At 31.6% G+C, this 21,944-nt stretch overlaps 3 protein-coding genes and 2 pseudogenes across 3 annotated transcripts; 2 read left to right on the forward strand and 3 right to left on the reverse strand.

The window, feature by feature from the left end:
* Positions 1–2,269: 2,269 nt before the first annotated feature.
* Positions 2,270–4,426, forward strand: LOC126908535 (uncharacterized). Its single transcript, XM_050690700.1, has 5 exons — positions 2,270–2,600; positions 2,666–2,872; positions 2,959–3,061; positions 3,138–3,422; positions 3,490–4,426. The coding sequence occupies exons 1-5, from the start codon at positions 2,337–2,339 to the stop codon at positions 3,813–3,815; spliced, it is 1,185 nt and encodes a 394-aa protein (XP_050546657.1). The 5' UTR covers positions 2,270–2,336; the 3' UTR covers positions 3,816–4,426.
* Positions 4,427–9,585: 5,159 nt separating this feature from the next.
* Positions 9,586–10,179, reverse strand: LOC126907201 (uncharacterized). Its single transcript, XM_050688314.1, has one exon. It carries the CDS (start codon positions 10,177–10,179, stop codon positions 9,586–9,588), a length of 594 nt encoding a protein of 197 aa, XP_050544271.1.
* A 5,008-nt stretch (positions 10,180–15,187) lies between these two features.
* Positions 15,188–16,146, reverse strand: LOC126907202 (52 kDa repressor of the inhibitor of the protein kinase-like; annotated as a pseudogene).
* Positions 15,940–17,940, reverse strand: LOC126907203 (zinc finger MYM-type protein 1-like; annotated as a pseudogene).
* A 1,693-nt stretch (positions 17,941–19,633) lies between these two features.
* Positions 19,634–20,907, forward strand: LOC126907205 (uncharacterized). Its single transcript, XM_050688315.1, has 2 exons — positions 19,634–20,435; positions 20,750–20,907. Exons 1-2 carry the CDS (start codon positions 19,634–19,636, stop codon positions 20,905–20,907), a joined length of 960 nt encoding a protein of 319 aa, XP_050544272.1.
* The last annotated feature ends 1,037 nt before the right edge of the window (positions 20,908–21,944 follow it).

Below are 21,944 nucleotides of genomic sequence, written 5' to 3' on the forward strand. Positions count from 1 at the left end.
AAAAAAAAAAAAAAAAAAGGCCAAGTATTGTCCGGGTGTGGGGCCGGTCCTAAAGGCCCCGAAGACAAAGGGGGGGCCTGGTAAAAAGGCCCCTCCGTGTAAGAAAACGGGGAGAATGGCTGAGGGGTCTCCCGGAACGTAGCCCGCTAGTGGATGAGATTCCTTCAAACGAATCTCAACCACTGTCGGGCCGCCCAGGACCTGGTCCGGCGGGTGGCGTACGAGATGGGCACCGACGTGTGCATCGTCTCGGACCCGTACGCCGGATCGGTCCGGGACTCTGCCGGCAGGTTCTTGGGCCGGTCCGGCAGAGCGGCGATCGGCGTGTTGGACCGCGGCCTAACGGTCGCGGACATCGAGTCGGGCGACCCGACGCTGCACCCGCACGTGTCCGGTTGGTCGGTTCTCCCACATAGGGAAAACCTCAGCGACCAATGGTACATCGTGTATGAGTGCGTCGACGGCGGCCGTCCCCCGCGAGACGTCTCGCGGTTGGCGAGTGGGCTGGCGGGTCGGACCGGCCACGGACGTCGACGCATTCGAGACGGGCTTACTGCTCTCTCAATGGTCGGCGCCTGCGGTACCGGACCGACACGTCTCCGCGAATGAAGCGGCGGAAGAGTTGGACCGGAGGGTGGCCGCAGCTTGCAACTTCGCCCTTCCGACCAAACGACCGCCGTCGACTCGCGGACCGCCAGTCCACTGGTGGAATGCCGAGGTGGCGGCATACGGGGGAGGCCACACGACGCACAGTGTTCCAGAAAGTTGATTTAGGGGGACAAAATTAAATTTTTTTGTGTCACTTATTAAACTTAAAATAGCATTTAATTGAAAGATAGTAAGCTATTGATTAGATAATATGGGTTTTGAAACCCGTAGCCCACACCATGCAGTGTACAGAATAACCTAACGGTCTATGATAAGGCTTTAAATAACAAGCTAAATTGTTCTTGTGTATAGTGTATTATTTAGTTCATACTGTCCATTGAATAAAATTGTATGAAATATTTTTCTTCAAACAAATTTATACAGTCATGGAAGGTATGTATATTTTGTATTCTTTATTTTAAGCTAGTTTTTACTTGTATAATTAAAGTTATTATATATGAAAATATTAGATAATTTTTTTTTTTTTTATATTAAAAGGTATGAAAAATAAGTAGATCATAGTAGAGGTTATGTATTAGTATTTTATTATAGCTTTATATGTCCTCTTAAAGAAATTATTTAGTTTTTTTGCGGTAATTTGCGGTTTATCATTTTAGAGCCTATATTAACATTGTTTTTGTACATAAATTGGAGAAAAATTGAATTTTAAAATAAATAAAACAAACCACAAAAATATTTTACTTTAAATAAAACATTTAACATATAATACATTTTACCTTGTTTTAGATAATAATATTTTAATTAAAAACCAAAATATTTTTGAAATGTTGAGAAATAAAAAAATAACAATTTCGAATTCAACCGATTGTCAGGAAGCAATTTTTTTATACATCCGTGAGATCATTGGTGATAAATGGGTCACGATGGAGCATGCGTTTAATGTAGCATTAAAACAAAGAATAAAAGGTTTTATTACCACCCTTATTAAAAAGTGGAGTAGTGCAGGTAGAAATTTAAAAACTTTTCAGTTAAAAAACAAAATCTGGCTTTCATTAAATTTTAATATATTTGGAGAAATTGAGACTAGAGAAAGTGTACAACAACCATCTACTAGTACTGGTCGGGGCCGTCCAAAAAAACTATTTTCGGAAAGTTGTGAACGTACTAAGAGAAGAAAAACTAAAAATTTGGCTACCGGAAGCACTACTCCAGAATTGTCATATGCAACTTGTACAAGACTTCATATGTCCGGAAAAAGAACAGCTGCTAATATAATTAAAGGAGCTATTGCATCATCACCAAACACCATACGCAGGGTAAAAAATTCTTATAAAACTGAAAAAAAAATCGAAAAATATACAGCAGAAGAAAGTTTGGCCATTTTAATCGACAACAAAATGAGTGTAAAACAATATAAAAATATTCGATTAGCGGCAAAAGAAAAAAAAGCGAATATTTTTGCACCGTATGACCACGTATTAAATGCAAAAAAAAATTGCTATCCAAAAAATATCCACATTACTGAAACATCATGTGAAGTGCCTTTGCAGGACTTATTAGATCACACAGTAATTCGAATCTTAAAAATTTCTAACATAAATATTCCCGTAAATATCTTTGATAATATTGAACTTATATGTAAATGGGGTTGTGATGGTAGTAGTGGCCATTCGCAATATAAACAAAAATTTAGTGAATCATCAACTACAACTGATTATGATCTATTCATGTTTTCAATGGTGCCATTACAATTACGGTTTACGGATGAATGTGGAGATAAACATATTATATGGAAAAATCCAAGATATTCTTCTACAAGGTTTTGTCGGCCGATTAAGTTTGAATTCAAAAAAGAATCCGTTATAAGTACACAAGAAGAAGTAGAAGCAGTAAAATCTGAAATTCTTAATTTACATCCCACTATTTACATGCATGGTACACAAGAAATCAAAATTAAACATACAATGATTTTTTCAATGATTGATGGAAAAGTAAATTTTTTTAAATAACTTTTATTTAAAATACCAGCTCATATTTATCATAATTACAATTTTAGGTAGCAAATTCTGTAACAAAAACATCAAGCCAAACATGTTTCATATGTGGCTGTACTCCCATACATATGAATAGACTTGAAAACATGGATAAATTTTCCGTTGACCCAGAAACATTTTCTTTTGGACTATCTACCCTACATGCATACATTCGATTTTTAGAATGTATATTACATATTGCATACAGATTAGAATTTAAAACATGGCAGGTACGGAGATAAATAAAAAAATAATAATACTGATGATAAAATGTAAATAATAATAATAATAATAATAATAATAAAATGATTTGCAGGTGAGATCGGTCGAAAATAAAGTTAAGTTTTCTGAAAGAAAAAGTATGATACAAAACAGATTTCGAACTGAAACCGGGCTATTAATTGATGTTGTTTTGGAAGGTAACCTACCGATAGATTTGTATAATAATTTTATAATAATGATCTTAAAAAATGACTCTTTATATTTTAAATACAGGTAAGGGAACGTCAAATGACGGAAACACTGCTCGTCGGTTTTTTAAAAATTGTGATAAAAGTGCAAATATTACGGGTGTTGATAAAAATCTAATTCAACGATTCGGAAATATCTTATTTGCTATGTCAAGTGGTCACGAAGTCAATGTACCAGAATTTAAAATGTATACTGCAGATACAGCAAAATTATTTATTTCTCTTTATCCTTGGTACAACATGCCTAGTAGTGTACATAAAATTCTTATACACGGAGCTGATGTAATAAATGCAGCACTCCTCCCTATAGGTAAAGTATAAAATCTTTAGTTATTTTAAAAGATTATAATACAAACAATTTTATTTTTTATATAAAGGACAGTTATCTGAAGAAGCAGCAGAAGCGAACAATAAAGAATACAAAAAGTTCAGAGAACACCATACTCGCAAAAATACACGTTATAATACAAATGAAGACCTAATACATATGCTATTAGTAGCCTCTGACCCATATTTATCTTCTATAAGAAAATTACCAAAAAAACCAATACGTGAGCTAACAGACGATGTAATGTCATTACTAATTTTACCAGATACTGAAATAGAAGAAGAAAATTACGAACCATCTGACGATGATGATGAAAATGATGGAGAAGATGGATTAGAAGAGGATAGTGTCAGTTCCAGTGATACAGATCTATAGAGTGAACTTTTCACATGTTAATTATATCATATTTATGTATATATTTTTACAGTTTGAAACATTTACGAAATTTAAATAGTAATATTTTTAATTTTTAAAATTAAATTTATTAAATAATTCATATATTCGGAAATCAATTTTTTTTTTTTTAAATTGATTAAATTTTTTTTTGATTTTATTTGATTTTATGAATGTACAATGTAAAATCTGAACCTAATATTGAAGTAAGTATCAAAATAAGTTGTATACAAAATAATTTTATACTTAAATAATTTTGTCCCCCTAAATCAACTTTCTGGAACACTGTGCCACGTTGTGAATCAGCTCTTGATTAATTTTGGGCTGATTCACAACGTGGTGGTGTGAGTTTTAAAGACGGCGTGGGCCGCCCTGAAGTAATACCTAACGGTAGTTCCAGGGCGGTCCACAACCAAGCTGATCGGAGAAAAAAAAAAAAAAAAGGCTGCCTTAGAGGTCGTAACTTTACAAGTTGCTGACCTCAAATCAGAGAATACTGTTTTCAAAAATAATGTTGCTGACCTGACAAAACGTGTAAATGCCATTGAAACGGACAAAAGTAGTCCTCATTCTAATGCTGATAGTGTCCAAGTAATACTGCAAGAAATCTCGGGGGAAAAATGTTCTCGTAATGTTATTGTTAGAGGAATACCTGAATCTTCCTCTAGCTCATCATCTGATAGGATATCGAGTGACTATGCGTCTGTCTGTAATTCTTCAGCTCTTTCTTCCAGCAAACTCCTCGAGTTTAAAATCAATTAGACTTGGCAGGCCTGACGATAGGGTGCTCGTCCACTTAAGGTATTTTTATCATCTAAAGAACTAGCAATTAAATTAATATCCGACTTCTACTTAAATAAGCACAGTCATCTCGCAAATAATTCAATGAACACAATAGCTGTTACTCGTGATCGAACATCTAGAGAACGTGAATCTATTCGTCGGATATACAATGAATTTGATAGTCGTAAAAATAATGGTGAGACTAACATCATGATTAAGTATAAAGATGGCTTTCCTTCTATTGTACTAGCTTCTAGGTCAGCTCGTGTTGGTAGTACCTCACTGGTCTAACCAAAAAACTAAATTGTTGTCTCCATCGTTTGTATTATAATTATTTTCTTCTTTCGTCAATTATTCAGTCATCTGTTGATGATGCTATCTTACTACCTGGATGCTGTGTTAACCAATCGTCGACTGATAAGTTATTGATCTCATGCTATCGCAATTGTCATGCTACTACGTCTTCTTTTGATATGTTCTTTTTAGAATTCAATAACTTTATAAATAAAATGAACAAACCCGTAAATGTTAATTTTGGATACCTAAAATTACATAATAACAATTTAAATATTTTTTAACAAAATATACGTGGCTTAAAAAATATAAGCCAAATGATAGATAAAAACATCAAGCATCTATAAAAAAAAAATTTAGTGATCCATACATTTTCCGAAAAGTTATAGCATTTTATTAAGTTAAAAATATAAAAAAAAATTATTTTACAAAAATCGTAATTTTTTATTAACTTTGATGTGAACGTAAAAGTGATAACCATAAAAAATTGACTATTTTTATGTTAATTTCTGTGGTTTGTATTTTTATTTTATTTTAAAATACTAGGATATGATTACTATTATTTCTATTTAAGTTATCTATTATGAAAAAACATATTGAGCCTCTGATACATTTAATATAAATAGTAATATAAAATTTGCTGAATGCATATTAATCTTAATGATACAATTTTAGCTTCGATGAGAAGCTGAGAAGGTATTAATTTTACCATAATGTGTTTTTTTTATGACTGTTACCACATTTTCTCAGTTCTCACTGGACCGATTTCTTTCAACAATACGTCAAAAGATCAAAAATTATATTTAGTTGATGACATTACCCTTAAAAATCGAAAAATTTTTCCTCGTTCCCCGCAAATAGGGGAAATATTTTGTGATCTTTTGACGTATCATTGAAAGAATTCGATTCGGCGAGAGCTGAGAAAAAGTGGTAACAGACAAAAAAAAAAAAAACACATCTTAGTAAAACCAATACCTTCTCAGCTTCGCATCGAAGCTAAAAATTAAGTGTCACAGTCGTGAAAGACCCAAGTGTTATCTTCTCAAAAACCGTACGTCTTATTCGTCACTTAATAAAAATGGAAATTTAGCTAGTTCAAATTTTAAAGTTATTTTTATCGACATCAAAGAAACAAAAAAATTTAAAAATGATTAATTTTTTATATATATCTTAAATTAAAACTTATGTAATATACTTTAATATTAAAAAAAAAAATTCGGACTTTATTTTGTTTTCATGGTGAAAATAGCTACCGTATTTAAAAATATGCTATTATTGTGTTAAAATTCTTGGTTTTGTATTTTATTTTATTATAAGGGGACTACACTGATTTCCATAAATATTATATCAATCTAAAGGACATAGTATAAAAAATTAATCATTTTTAAATTTTTTTGTTTCTTTGAAGTCGAGAAAAATAACTTTAAAATTTGAACCCAACCCAACCCCGTATTAAGGAAAAAGGTCCGATTTAAAAAAAAAGCATGTCGAATGAAAGAAGTATATAAATATTATTTCTTATAAAAAAATTGTATTGATCCATACATTTTTCAAAAAGTTATAAAATTTTAAAATAAAAAATGTAAAATATAAAATCGATAATCTTAACACAAAAATAGCATACGGTAGCCATTTTCACTATGAAGACAAAATAAAGTCTGAAATTTTTTTTTTTTTCATAATATAAGTATATTACATTTTCTTTAATTTAAGTTATACATAAAAGTGTCAGTATTTCTGGAACACTTTCAAAAGTTAATTTTTTGTGAAAAAGTTGTCATTTTGAATCCCTCTCTGTGGGCTGGTAAAGGGTTAAATTTATAAAAAAAATATACCAAATAGTAGGTAAAGACATCAATCATCTATAAAAAAATATATATTGATTTGTTCATTTTTGAAAAAATGATGGCAGTTTTAAGTAAAAAAAGTTGAAAAAAATTACAAAATTTATTGATTTTCAAATTTGTAATTTTTTTGGATAAAATGTATCTAGTCGAAGATATTACCCTCAAAAATTGAAAAAAATTCCCTCGTTCCCCGTAAATGAGGGAAACCTCCAAAAAAATTACGAATTTAAAAATCGTTAATTTTCGAAATTTTTTCAATTTTTTTTACTTAAAACTGCCATAACTTTTTCAAAAATAAACATATCAATATAATTCTTTTTTAAATAGATGCATAATATCATTACTTTTCATTTGGTATATTTTTTTCATATATTTAACCCTTAACCTGCCCACAAGGGGGGATTTAAAATGACAATTTTTTCAACAAAAATTAACTTTTTCAACTTAACTTTTGAAAATGTTCCGGAAGGTCTGACACTTTTATATATCTTAAATTAAAGCTAATGTAATACACTTTGTTATAGAAAAAAAAAATTTCGGACTTTATTTTATCTTCATGGTGAAAACAGACATCAAAGTTTATAAAAAAATACGATTTTTGTAAAAAAATTCTTTTTTATATTTTTAACTTTATAATGCTATAACTTTTTGAAATATATATGGATCAATATAACTTTTTTTTTTTATAGATGCATGATGTCTTTACCTATCATTTGGTATATATTTTTTTTATATCTGACCTTTTACCTTCACACAGGGGGGGATTTAAAATGACAACTTTTTCACAAAAAATTTACTTTTTCAACTTAAATTTTGAAACTGTTCCGGAAAGTCTGACACTTTTATTTATATCTTAAATTAAAGTTAATGTAATCTACTTTATTATGCGAAAAAAAAATTTCGGACTTTATTTTATCTTCACGGTGAAAATGGCTACCAAATGCTATTATTATGTGAAAATTCTCGATTTTATTTTTTACATTTTTAACTTTATAATGCTATAACTTATTGAAAAGTTTATGGATCCACACAATTTTTTTATGAGAAATAATATTTTTTAATATACCCTTTTTCATTCGACATACTTTATCTTAATCGAGATATTAATAAGGAACTAGTAGATCAAGTAGCTTTTGGAATAAAACACCAATTTTTTTAAAATTAAACACTATCTAAAGATTTGCATCGAAGCGTTTTTTTTTGATAGTGATTTTAATCACTGTCAGATATCATTATACTTGATCCATCTATGCCACGTCACCACTTTGCCGTGATCCCCCTGTGCCAGGTTTTTTTTAAATTTTTTTTGGGTTAAAATGTTTAACTCATTTGATTTTTTATCTCATTTAGATTTAATAACTTCAATAAATATCAAGGATTCCATTACTGTAGCCTCCTCTCGAGAGAAGAAATTCATATTAATATTATTTTACTATGTGGTTTTTTTTGTAGCTATCATTTATTTTCTCAGCTCTCATTTGACATACTTTTTTGACAAATTTTTTTTTTTTAATTAAACACTATCTATAGATTTGCATCGAAGCGTTTTTTATGATAGTGATTTTAATCACTGCCAGATATCATCTATATTGGACCCAACTATGCCACGACTCCACTGTGCCGCCACTCCACTGTGCTGGGTTTCTTTTATTAATGATATTGTTTTTACAAATAAATTTTCTAATATTTTTTTATTGGCATATGAAGCTAAAATTTTTAAATCTACTAGTTATTTTAATGATTCTATTCTTTTACAAAAAGACATTGATAGTTTTTATAGCTGGTGAATATACAATGGGATGTCTTTAATATCAATAAATGCACTTGCATTTTTTTTATTAAAAAACATAATTTGTTTCACCTTAATTATTCTATTAATGATCAAAATTTATTTCGTTTTTCTCAAGTAAAATATTTGGGCATTATTTTCGACCCTAAACTCTTGTTTAACCTCCATGTATTATTTATATATAAAAAAGCATTTTCTATGTTCGGTCTTATTAAGCGTAGTTGTACAAATTTCAATAATCCAATGGCATTAAAAGTTTTTTACACTTTTTTTATTGGTCTTCAACTTGAGTATGCAACAATAATTTGGAAAACTTACAATACAGGCCACCATAATTATATTGAAAAAATTCAGAATAAAGTTCTTGGATTAATTTGTTTTAAATGAAATATATACAGACCCCCCTCTGGTTATACTAATATTTTAAATATGTTGAATATAAGTACATTAAAATAATAATAAACAATAAAAATAGAAGAATTCAATTTTATTTTTCATTTCTTTTTAAACTTCTAAATATTAAAGTAGATGATTTTATTTGTTAAACAGCATATCTTTTAAAATTAATTGTTTTAATGTAAGAAATAAAGATTTATTTTATACTCCTCACAGTTCTAATAAATTCTTATCTTGTGCACCTATTAACATTTTATTAACTGTTGGGAATCAGTTTATTTACTTAGATCTTTTTAGTTAATATTATATTTTTAACTATGTAGCGAGGTGTAATATATAGAAGTAATAAACACTTTTACGATTTAATAACAACTATACTATATTACAACGAACTAACAAATAACAGCGAGAGACTAAGCGCGTTTAAGACAGAATGCGTAAGTGATTGACTGATCGATTGATTGACTGGAGCGACGATCTTGCCCTTAAATAGTCAGAGGAATCTTCTAGAGGCGGCGGCGGCTCAACATTCTAGAACATTCGACCGCCACACGCTTATGTAGAGCGACGAATCTTCTAGAGGCGGCGGCAGCCGAACATTCTAGAACATTCGACCGCCACACCACCCTCCTACGGAGTGGAGTTAGCTAGGGTCAAAAATGTCCGGGAATCTGACTCGGCGTACTGGCTGTGTTGATGGATCGGTATTAGGCGGTTGTTTCTGTTTGGTCGTATCCGGGGCAGTCGCTGGTGGAGCATGTGCCTGGCTAACGGTTGTGCTTTCGTTCACCATGAGGTAGGCAGGTTTTACTCTATCAATCGTCACCGTAACTGATTGATTTCGAACTTTTATTGTGAACGTTTTGTCATTTCGGGCAATTACTTCGAAGGGACCTTGATATGGCGGTTGAAGTGCTGCTCGGACACCTCCCTCCCTGAGAAATACGTGTGAACAGTCCTTAAGGTCCGCAAAAACAAATGATCGTGGATTTGAGTGGCGAGATGCAGGTACTGGACGAATTTTATTCATAACACTGCGAAGACGATCTAGTAAGCTAGTAGGGTCGTTCGTACTGCTATTATCTTGCTTGTCTGTGAAGAAATCACCAGGAAGATTAAGAGGCTCACCATAAACAAGTTCCGCAGACGTGGCTTTTAAGTCTTCCTTAAACGCAGAACGTATTCCGAGAAGCACGATAGGCAGTGACTCAGTCCACGAGTCTTTTGCGTGGGCCATGATGGCTGCCTTTAGTTGTCGGTGCATTCGTTCGACGAATCCGTTTGCAGCAGGATGCCAACTGGTAGTGGGGCGAAGCGTAAAACCAAAACGTTTTGCTAAAGTTTTTAAAGTAGCTGAAACAAACTGAGTACCACGGTCAGTCGTAACGTATTGAGGTACTCCGAAGCGTGAAATCCAGCAATTGAGGAAACCCTTAGTGACATCATCTGCTGTTATACGTTCGAGTGGATACACCTCCGGCCAACGGGTGAAACGGTCGATTACCGTCAGACAGTACCTAAAGGACTGTGATGGCGTCAATGGACCGATGATATCGACATGAACATGTTTGAATCGGCGTGAAGGTGTTTCAAAGTTTCCCAGTGGGGCTGACACGTGTCGGCTTATTTTCGATCGTTGCCACTGTCAACGCATGCACGTGCCCAGGAACGGCAATCCTTTTTCATTGCTGGCCACACAAATCGTTCTGAAACTAAGTGAGCTGTTGCGCGTGCACCGGGGTGACTAAGGTTGTGTAACTGATCAAATGCGTGACGCCGGAATCGTTGTGGCAAAAATGGTCGTGGGCGTCCCGTTGACGTGTCGCAATAAATATAGGCTGAAGATCCTGGCACTAGTACCTTCTCCAAATGAAGAGATGAATTGTTGTCAGTAAAATGTTTGAGTTCATCATCCGTGTCTTGAGATGCAGCAAGAGCTCGGTAGTCCAGCGGGAGAGACACAACTTCAATGCGTGACATTGTATCCGCGACGATATTTTCATCACCTTTAATGTGTTGAATGTCGGTGGTGAATTCGGATATGAATGTCAACTGGTTGAGTTGCGTAGGAGGTATCTTTTCTCTCCGTTGGGTGAAAGCATATACGAGTGGCTTATGATCGGTGAAAATGGTACATGGTTGTGCTTCGACAATGTGCCTGAAATACTTCACCGATTCATAGATGGCAAGCAACTCACGATAATACGCAGGCCACGCACTTTGTTTCACCGACATTTTCTTTGAAAAAAATGCTATGGGTTGCCAGATGTTATTGACTCGCTGCTGCAGACATGCGCCGATAGATTGGCTAGATGCGTCTGTGAATAGTCCAAGTCGTGCGGCTGGATGAGGATGTGCTAAAAGAGTAGCGGTCGCAAGACTTTCTTTGCATGTGGTGAACGCTTTTTCTAACTCGGGAGTCCATTCTATCGGTTGGGAACCTTTTGTCTTCGGGCCTTTGAGAATACCGTGAAGTGGTGCTTGCAGGTCGGCAGCTTTGGGAATAAACCGGCGATAAAAATTTACCATTCCCAAAAACCGGCGTAATCCTTGCATAGATTTTGGCAATGGATACTGTCGTAGGGCGTCGACGCGTTCCGGTGGCGGGCGGGTGCCTTCAGAAGATACTAGGTAACCTAGAAATTTCACCTCAGCCGAACCCAATACACATTTTTGCGGGTTAACGACAACACCGTAGTCAGAAAGTCTCCCGAAAAGAGTGCGTAAATGCTGTTTGTGGTCCTCTTCCGATTTAGAGAATACCAAAATGTCATCAATATATGCATAACAGAAGTCCAACCCATTGGTAACTTCGTCTATGAAGCGTTGAAAAGTTTGTCCAGCATTTCGCAATCCGAATGTTATAAAAGGAAATTCGTAAAGTCCGAATGGAGTGGTAATGGCTGTTTTGCATATATCGTCCGGATTAACAGGTATTTGATGGTAAGCCTTTACCAGATCGATTGTGGAAAATAGCGTGCAATTAGCCAGGTTGTGCGAGAAATCATGTATGTGTCTGACTGGATAGGAGTCTGGTATAGTTCGGGCGTTCAGCGCGCGGTAATCACCGCAAGGACGCCAGCTGTTCTCCCCTTTCGGTGCTAAATGTAATGGTGAAGACCACGGACTGCTTGAAGGTCTAGCGGTACCTGCCTTGACCATTTCCGCGAATTCCTGTTTGGCGATTTTTAGTCTACCTGGAGCTAAGCGGCGTGGGCGGCAGGCTATTGGCTGACCAGGTGTCGTAAGAATGTGGTGCACTGTTTGATGTTTTATTGTCCTGGGCAATCCGGTGGGACGTGTGATGTCCGGAAATTCTGCGAGAAGTGCAGCCCAAGGGGAAGTGTTGGCAACTGATTTTATGCTGCATTGATTTACAGAGGAAACCTTACCATTCACAGCCAAGCCTGTGACACCATCAATAAGACGTTTGGTACGGCAATCCGGCAGCAAGTGGTAGTATGCCATGAAGTCGGAACCAATGATAGGAGTACTCACGTCGGCGACAATAAAACTCCACGGGAAACTGCGTCGAAGTCCTAAATTCAAATTGAAATGGACCGTCCCGTAAGTTTTTATGGTACTGTTGTTGGCCGCGCTGAGGTCGTAATCGGTGGCATGACGTCGTTCCCGTAGTAGCCGTTGAGGGTAACAAGATAAGTCGGAACCGGAGTCGACTAAAAATTGGCGTTTTGTTATTTGATCTGTAACAAACAGGCGGCTGCTCGGGTTCGGACAGTCTGTTGCCGCCGCTACTGACTGTCGTTGGAGTTTTTCCTGATACTTGCAGGGAGCCTTACATTTGGCAGCCTTTTCTCCATAAGTGCTATGATACCAACACCATCCTTTGGCGTTAGTCAGTTTCACGTTTGAACGGTTACGTGACTTAANCACGTTTGAACGGTTACGTGACCTAGAGCGGGAACGTTGCGGGCGTTTAGCACATAATTCGCTTACCTGTTTTGTGAGTGCTTCAATGGCAGCTAAAACATCGAGTTCCTTTTTATTGTTCGTCGTGGCAACAGCATGGACGAATTGCGAGGGGGCTGGCTGCACTTCAACAATTTTGTCAGCCAGCTCGGCTACCTTATCCAGAGAAAGCTCTGATTGTGCGGTTAAAATAGCTTGTGCATGTGATGGTAGACGGCGGAGCCAAAGTTGACGTAAAATATTGTCTTGTAATGTAGTAGTGCCGGCAAGGGAACGGAGATGTCGTAAGAACTGTGATGGCTTACGGTCACCTAGTTCTTCTTCATTGATGAGTTGCCGCACACGTTGTTCTTCTGAGATAGACAACCGTTCAACAAGTTTTGTACGTAGATGTTTGTAGCGTTCAGTAGGCGGTAGGTTAGTAATAATATCCTCTACTTCGGCGGCGTAACGCGTATCAAGCTGAGCCACAACATAATTAAATTTTGTTTCCTCACTTGTTATTCCCGAGATTGCAAACTGCGAGTCAACCTGTGAGAACCATAAGCTCGGTCTTTCGGACCAGAAAGGTGGCAACTTGACAGCAACGCGATTCACTGAAGCTGTTGGATATTGCTGTGCCTGTAGTGCTGCAAGGCGAGCGTTTTCTTGGCGTAACTCCTCCAATTGATTGCATAGTTCTTCGGCGTTCATACTTGTTATCGTCGAGGTCACCAATGTAGCGAGGTGTAATATATAGAAGTAATAAACACTTTTACGATTTAATAACAACTATACTATATTACAACGAACTAACAAATAACAGCGAGAGACGAAGCGCGTTTAAGACAAAATGCGTAAGTGATTGACTGATCGATTGATTGACTGGAGCGACGATCTTGCTCTTAAATAGTCAGAGGAATCTTCTAGAGGCGGCGGCGTCCGAACGTTCTAGAACATTCGACCGCCACAACTATTCTAATTTCGTAGTGTTATTTAATTAATATTTTTGTTTACTTATTGTATATTATTTGGTTTTATACAGTTATTGTATATATTTTATTGTTTATTCTATATATTATCATATTCTGTAGTTATTTTGTGAAGTTTGGACTTATTATCCGTAAATAAATAAATAAATATCTATATATATTTATAATATAAAAAATTATATATACAGGGTGATTTTTTTATCATAACCCACTCAATTACTTGCAGAATAATAATAATTTAAACATTTTTTTTTTTTATTATCTTTAGTTACACATTATTCTTGAATTTTTAACTATGTAATACTTTTTAAGTTCATCCCTTATGCCTTGGAGGGGGGTCAACTTTGTTTTTTTAAATGGTAACACATATTTTTAATTTAATAAAATGTTTGAGTTTTTAATTTAATAGTAAATGGCATTTGAATTTTTAATATAACTTTATTAGCTTATTAGATATAAACATTTAAAGTTTCAAAATTTTGAGTTAATATACATGTATAATACACATGGGATTGTAAATACAGGTAGCTAATTGGATTTTTATGACATTGCTGTCTCAGTCACGGATTGTTTATTATCAATTATGATTATCAATAGATATACTTTCTGTATTGTCAGTTAGTGTATTTATATACTCATAACAATGTGCCTTACTAGTATTGATAATAACAATGCTGTGTACCTGCTAATATCGATGTTATAAGAAATCAATTAGCTACCTGTATTTGTAATCCCTTGTGTATTATACCTGTATATTAATTCAAAAATTTGAAACTTTAAATGATTATATCTAATAAACGAATTAAGTTATATTAAAAATTCAAATGCCATTTACTATTAAATTAAAAACTCAAACATTTTATTAAATTAAAAATATGTGTTACCATTTAAAAAAACAAAGTTGACCCCCCTCCAAGGCATAAGGGATGAACTTAAAAAGTATTACATAGTTAAAAATTCAAGAATAATGTGTAACTAAAGATAATAAAAAAAAAAAATGTTTAAATTATTATTATTCTGTAAGTAATTGAGTGGGTTATGATAAAAAAATCACTCTGTATATATATATATTTGATCTTAATTGCTGTACCATTTAACTTGAAATAACACATGACATAAAATTAGTTATTTTACTTAAAATAATAAATCAATAAATGTCATAAAAAATGACATCGATATTAGAAGGTACAGACAATTGTTATTATCAATGGTAGTAAGGCATATTGTTGTGAGTATATAAATACACTAACTGACAATATAGAAAGGATATCTATTGATAGTCATAATTTATAATAAAAAATCATAGACCGTGACAACAATGTCATAAAAAATCAATTAGCTACCTGTATTTGTAACCCCTTGTCATAGGCGGACATTTATTTATATTTTGAGGGGGGCTAACATTTTTTACACAAAGTGACCCGCAGGGGCTTCGCCCCCGCACCCCCAATTAAATAACATAATAATAATGAATAAAAAGTAAATAATTAACATATTATACAATTAAAAATTATATATTAAATACTACTTCAATAATAAATATCTATTTTCATTCGCGAATAAATTTAAAATTTATTAATGTTTTTAGAAATATCTTTTTCAATATATAAAATTGATACATTTGTAAATTTATCTTGCGTCATTGAATTTCTAAGCCAAGTTTTAATTTTTTTCATAGCTGAAAAGCTTCTTTCGCATGTAGCTGAACTTATAGGTAAAGTTAAGGCTACATTAAATAATTTGTACAAATTCGGGAACGCTGATTTGTTTTCAAATAATATAGGTATAATATTCTCGACATTCATATCCGCATCAGGACCAATGGATTGTAAAATAACATTTTTAGCAACTGTCATCTCACAATTAAGACATTCTTTAGATACATCCATTGAAGACTAAATGGGAGTATTAAATAGGTAATAATTAACTATAAACAGACAAAGTATTAGATATTTAAACTAATAAGAGTAACTTACATGATAATGATCAATAAAATGATAACTTTCCTTGAAATTTAAATTAAGAAAAAAATCAATTGATGAAGCCATTGTTAAACTTTCTTGCGAAAACCTTTTCTTTAAATTTTCAACTATAGNTCCTTTAAATCATTTTTCTCTAGTTTTAAGGTAACGGTCTTCGACATACTAAAGTATGTCCACCACTGGTGACATCAAACAAACATATTGGTTATATATTTACAAGGTATCAGCGTATTATAGTCTACCACAACTCTTTATATTTTAGTATATGTTTATATATATATATATAATTTTTTTTATTCACTTTATCTCATCAAAATGCATATTATTGGTTTTCTTATTATTTTTTTTCAATTTTTTTTCTATTAAATCCACTTATGGTCCGGGTGTTGTTCTTTTCTGATCAAGACCCTCGCCTAAGTGGTTGGCGACCCGATTTCCTTTTGCAAGGGAGCCATGAGGGTGGCGACTCCACAATCCGTTGCGTGGCCCAAGTCGTCACCTCTCACTTTATGCAATATAAATAAATGAACGATAAATTTTTGGTTTTCAATACATGCAAGTATTCCTGAAAAAAATTAATTAATATAAAAATAAAAAAAAAATACTAATAAAATCTTAAACATCTACCTATTGCCTCATTCACGTCTTTATCACCATCATTTTCAATTTCTTCTTCAAGTGCAATGATTATTGCTTTATAATTCGTTTTAACAGCTTCACAGTTTTTGTAACGACAATTCCATCGCGTATCACTGATTTTAGTAATTGACAATTTATTTATACCTAATTTTACTTGTATATCATTATATTTTTTGTTAATAGAAGGTTTTGAAAAATGAGTGTACAGCGCTTCCAGAGTATTAAAAACACTTCTTGTTTCCTAAATTATAAAAATATATGTTGAAAGAAAATACAATTTTTTATTTTAAATACTTACTTTAATAAGTTTGCACATATCAATCACCACCAAATTTAATCTATGGGCCATACAGTGGGTATATATAGCATATGGATACTTCTCTTTAACTCTAGCTTATACACCATTAAATCGACCAGACATAACATTTGCACCGTCGTAAGACTGTGCTACTATTGGTATAAATGAATTTAGTCCCCAAATTTTCAAATATTCAAATATGGATTGAGTCAATGTTTCAGCATTTTGATTTTGAGAACAAAATACTGTAATAATAATACTGTATTCAAGCCAATCGTACTGGTTATAATAGGAAGCATTGAAGCTACGATTTTGCATTCCAAATTTGGTCGAAGGATACGACTAAAGCACCAAAACAATTTTTTTTAAAAATCCGAATATTAAAATAATAGAAAATATTACTTATTACAAGTCATTAAAGTATTAAAATAAGTACTTACTTTTAAAACTGGACGAATTGGACCACTTATTAAGTTTCCAAGATCATTTTGTTCCAGATTTGTTTCAGATATTTGAGATTTTGGACTTTCGACATTTGTTTGATCGTTGTTTTTATTTTTTTTTAAATTAAATATGTCAAACATTTTTGCCATTGTAGCGAAAAACAAATAAAAAATGAAAAAAAACTACTGGTAATTATTATTAATGAATATCAAAACGCGTTGAAAAGGACTGGAATCTTACAAATGAATAGCTAGGTGTGTAAATACAAACACTGTATCACTGATATCGTGAAATAATAACTATTAATAACTCCATAATATACTAGAGGTCACGTGTTATAAATATACATATATATAAACTTTAATCTATACACGCGTATCGGCTTAACGCTGGGTTTCCCGATCCCATGACTGTAGTTTTTGGCTCTTTGTGTTACCACATACGACAGAACAGCGAAAATAACATTTATAATTTATAGTATATTTTATGACCATCACATTATTATAAATTAGGTATTATTTTATTCAGTACTAAACACAATATCATTATTAAACAAATATTACTAGTAAACTACTATTAAATTTAACAGATAGTAAAATGTAACCACAATTCCACATCAGACATATTTTTATAAAAAAAAAACAATAAAATTTAATATTTTGTAAACAGAATTGTGGATAATTTAGAAAAAAATTTTAAGGGGGCTTCTAAAATTTCAGGAGGGGCTAAGCCCCCCTAAGCCCCCCACCCCCCAATGTCCGCCTATGCCCCTTGTGTATTATACCTACATATTAATTCAAAAATTTGAAACTGTAAATGTTTATATCTAATACACAAATAAAGTTATACTAAAAGTTCAAATGTCATTTGCTATTAAATAAAAAACTCAAACATTTTATTAAATTCAAAATATGTGTTCCCATTTAAAAAAACAAAGTTGACGCCCTTATCAGGCATAAAGGATGAACTTAAAAAGTATTACATAGTTAAAAATTCAAGAATAATGTGTAACTAAAGATAATAAAAAAAAAAAAATGTTTAAATTATTATTATTCTGTAATTAAATTTAGTGGTTTATGATAAAAAATCATTCTGTATATATATGTTACTTACAAAAATACTTGTGTTTATTTCTTTTTGATTATTATTATAATAATATTAATAATATTACCAGTATAGCAACGATAATTTTTTTTAACTTTATTTTATTAAAACTGTCATAACTATTTTAAAATATGAACCAATATTAAAATCGTATTATAAATAATAAGTTGAAATTGTTAATTATGACTAATTTGTTGATTATACTTTTTTAAATAACGTTCTGATATTACGCCTTGGCACGAACACTAAATTCTTGTGTTAATACTTAATTCATATGTATGTAATAAATAGTACATATCATGATTATATTCCGAGTTTCAATTTAATTAGTTAACCATATAAAATATTAAAATACTAAGTGGTAAAACATATGCTTAAATTATTCTAAATATATTTAAAAGAATAGTCATTTATCAAAGCACTAATAAATACTTAAAATTTTCAAATAATATTTTTATGCATAAGAACTTAAACAAGTAATGCCATTAATAAAACATAACAGAAACGTGATAAATAATGAAAATAAAAAAGACGATTACAAAAGATATATACTAGCTTGTAAGTGTATAGACAATTTCTTTAGGCAGTTATTATTTCTTAGTTTAATTTTTAATAATACAAAAAATGATTCTAAAAAAAATTATATTATTATTGACTATTCATTTAATACTTGGGATATCCTATAATGATTTTAAGTGTAATTTTTTAAAATATATGTTAAATTATTTTAATCATAATAACCGCTATTTAATTGAAATGATAGAAAACAAAGAAAAATATGACGTGGATAGTTTAAGAAAATATGGCAGTGCAATAAAAACTCATGGCGAAATCGTATTAATAATGTTAGATGTTTTAAGGAAATCTGAAAAAAAATTTTACCCGAAAGAATTGATATCATTCAATTTATACTTAAATAATGTTTCTGAGAATGTTGAATTCTATGCTAAAAACGATGACGGACTATTTGATTTGTCAGATAAAACTTCAAGTATTATTAAAGGTTACAAAATGCATCATAAGTTATTTTCAGATCATTTTAATATTATAATATCCAAATATTGCCAATGTGCCATATTTGACGAAGTATTTATTTATATTCCTGATTACAACGAATTAGGCGAATATACTCTCGGAAATTTTCAAATTGTTTCAAAGAAACTTAGAAACCGATTGTTACAAATTGATAAACATCAAAACGACAACGATGAATATATTAAAAATTTAGAACACAGTAAAGTATATTTTTTTTTTAAAAAAGCTATTGAAAGGTGTGAATACTGGGAATTTTTACCAAAAAATTTACTATTTTATGACTTTATGATGAATAATCGCGAAATTTCTGAAAAAGATCTTATAAGAAATTCTCAGGATAAACAATATCCACAGTTAATAAACGGAAGAATTCAATATGTTTTAGATTTTATTCGATTTGCACCACTCGCTATAACTTGTCCCAACGAAAGTNTTGCACCACTCGCTATAACTTGTCCCGACGAAAGACACTTGACCCTTTTTGATATATTTAGATATATCAAGTATAGTTTTTACACGAAAGATATACAAGTATTTCATGTACTTCTAATGACTGCAACATTTCGTCCTATTGCTTTACTCGTTAGACTTCTTATCAATATTCTTAGGTCCTCAATAGACGTTTACAATTTTTATAGTGACGAAAAAGAAAGTTTAATATTGTATCATAATATTATTTTCGTTGGTAATAGAATAGTTGAAGTTTTTCAAGATTTTGTTAATTTGGATCTCTTTGGTGATGGCCCATCTAAAGTATTTCTAAAATTATCAGAAATAACTTCTCAATGTCTTAAATATTTCATTAATAAAAATAACACAAGTGTCAAGTTATCATCCATAAAACTGATGCATTCATTAAAATCATTTTTTTATGATAACAAATTTAATTTTGATAATATATATGAGTATTCTACAAAGGATATTATCAATACTTGCTTTAATGAATTGACTGTAAACATGAAATATGCTGAAACATTTATAAGAAACTTAGAAGAACACAAAAAATATTTTGAAGTAACCAAAAAAACTTTGAATATTAATCACAAGTTAAATTTACCATTCACTAATGTTTTCAGTAATTATATAATAAGTAAGTTTTAATGTAAATTTAATTTTATTATGAGTTTTACATGTTCGGAAATTAAATATAATAGTTAAAAAATAATCGAAGTATTATTATTATTTAGAACTAACATTTTTCTTCACTTATTATTTTTCGAAATTATCTTTAGCGTAATTAATTTTAAAATTATAATTTTAAAATTAAAATTAAAATGTAATTTTTATTTTATATCTTCTAATGAATTTTTGTCTTGTAAATATCTTTTCATTTTAAATATGTCTTTTAGTCTCTTTTAAAATGTATCATATAAAAATAATAGTACTATCATATATTTCTTTTAGATATGTTATGTCAAACTAAAGATATTTATACATTATTATATAAATTCAATGATGAATATGTCACTCAAATTGTTGATTACGATAAAAACATTACATTTGATGATGATGAAAAAATAAACAAATATATGAGTTATGAAAATTATCCTGAAGATNGATGAAAAAATAAACAAATATATGAGTAATGAAAATTATCCTGAAGATTATATCAATAATGATTATTACTACGATCTACACTATTATCCTATATATTTGAAAAATTATATATTGTTTATATAAATTGTATGCAAATTTTATAATTATAAATAATATTTAGATTATTTTTACACTTGGACTATATTATACCTTAATGTTAATATTATAATTAGGGTTCGGATTTAGATGTCCTAAAAAACATTAAAATATGTCTTAAAACAAAATAATGTACTATACAAATGATCTAAAATAAAAATATAATGTAAAAACATTTTAATGTTTTATATGTATACTGTTATTCTATCATCATTTATTGTTTTAAATATTTCCAAAAATAATTTATACATGGAATGCGATTTGTTTTCTCTAACTTCTGAAAGAATGAACTATATTCATTTCTTTACTTTAAATATAAACTTTTAGCTTCGATGCGAAGCTGAGAATGTATTGGTTTTACTATGTGTTTTTTTTTTATGTCTGTTACCATTTTTTCTCAGCTCTCACCGAACGGATTTCTTTCAATCAAATCGTACCTAGTCGACAATATTACCCTCAAAAATTGAAAAAATTTCCCTCATTCCCCGTAAATGGGGGGCCTCCAAAAAAATTACAAATTTAAAAATCACTAAATTTTTATATCATCCATCTAATGGCCGATATTATTTAACGATGGCTGAATACCGCTATAATAATAACTGTCGCCATTAATTGATCAAGTATTTCGACCATCGCTAATAATTGAGGTACAGCAAACGCGTCCGCATTGCTGGAGACTGCTAGAGCGTAATCCAAACATAAGTCTTCCGTTGAATTTCAGATTGACACCTCAACCACTGGGCTTGTGCTTAATTATCTTCCAACGTCATAATGACCAATTAAGACTAATAAAAGGACACGATATTAGTCACATACCCTCACTAACACGATTTTATTAATAAAAAAAAAAAAAAATAATGATCACACACAACACTAAGAAGAACAAATACAAAATGTTGAAAGATTA

Source organism: Daktulosphaira vitifoliae, unplaced genomic scaffold, assembly GCF_025091365.1.
Source record: "Daktulosphaira vitifoliae isolate Bord-2020 unplaced genomic scaffold, ASM2509136v1 Scaffold_5, whole genome shotgun sequence".
Classification (NCBI taxonomy): Eukaryota; Metazoa; Arthropoda; class Insecta; order Hemiptera; family Phylloxeridae; genus Daktulosphaira; species Daktulosphaira vitifoliae.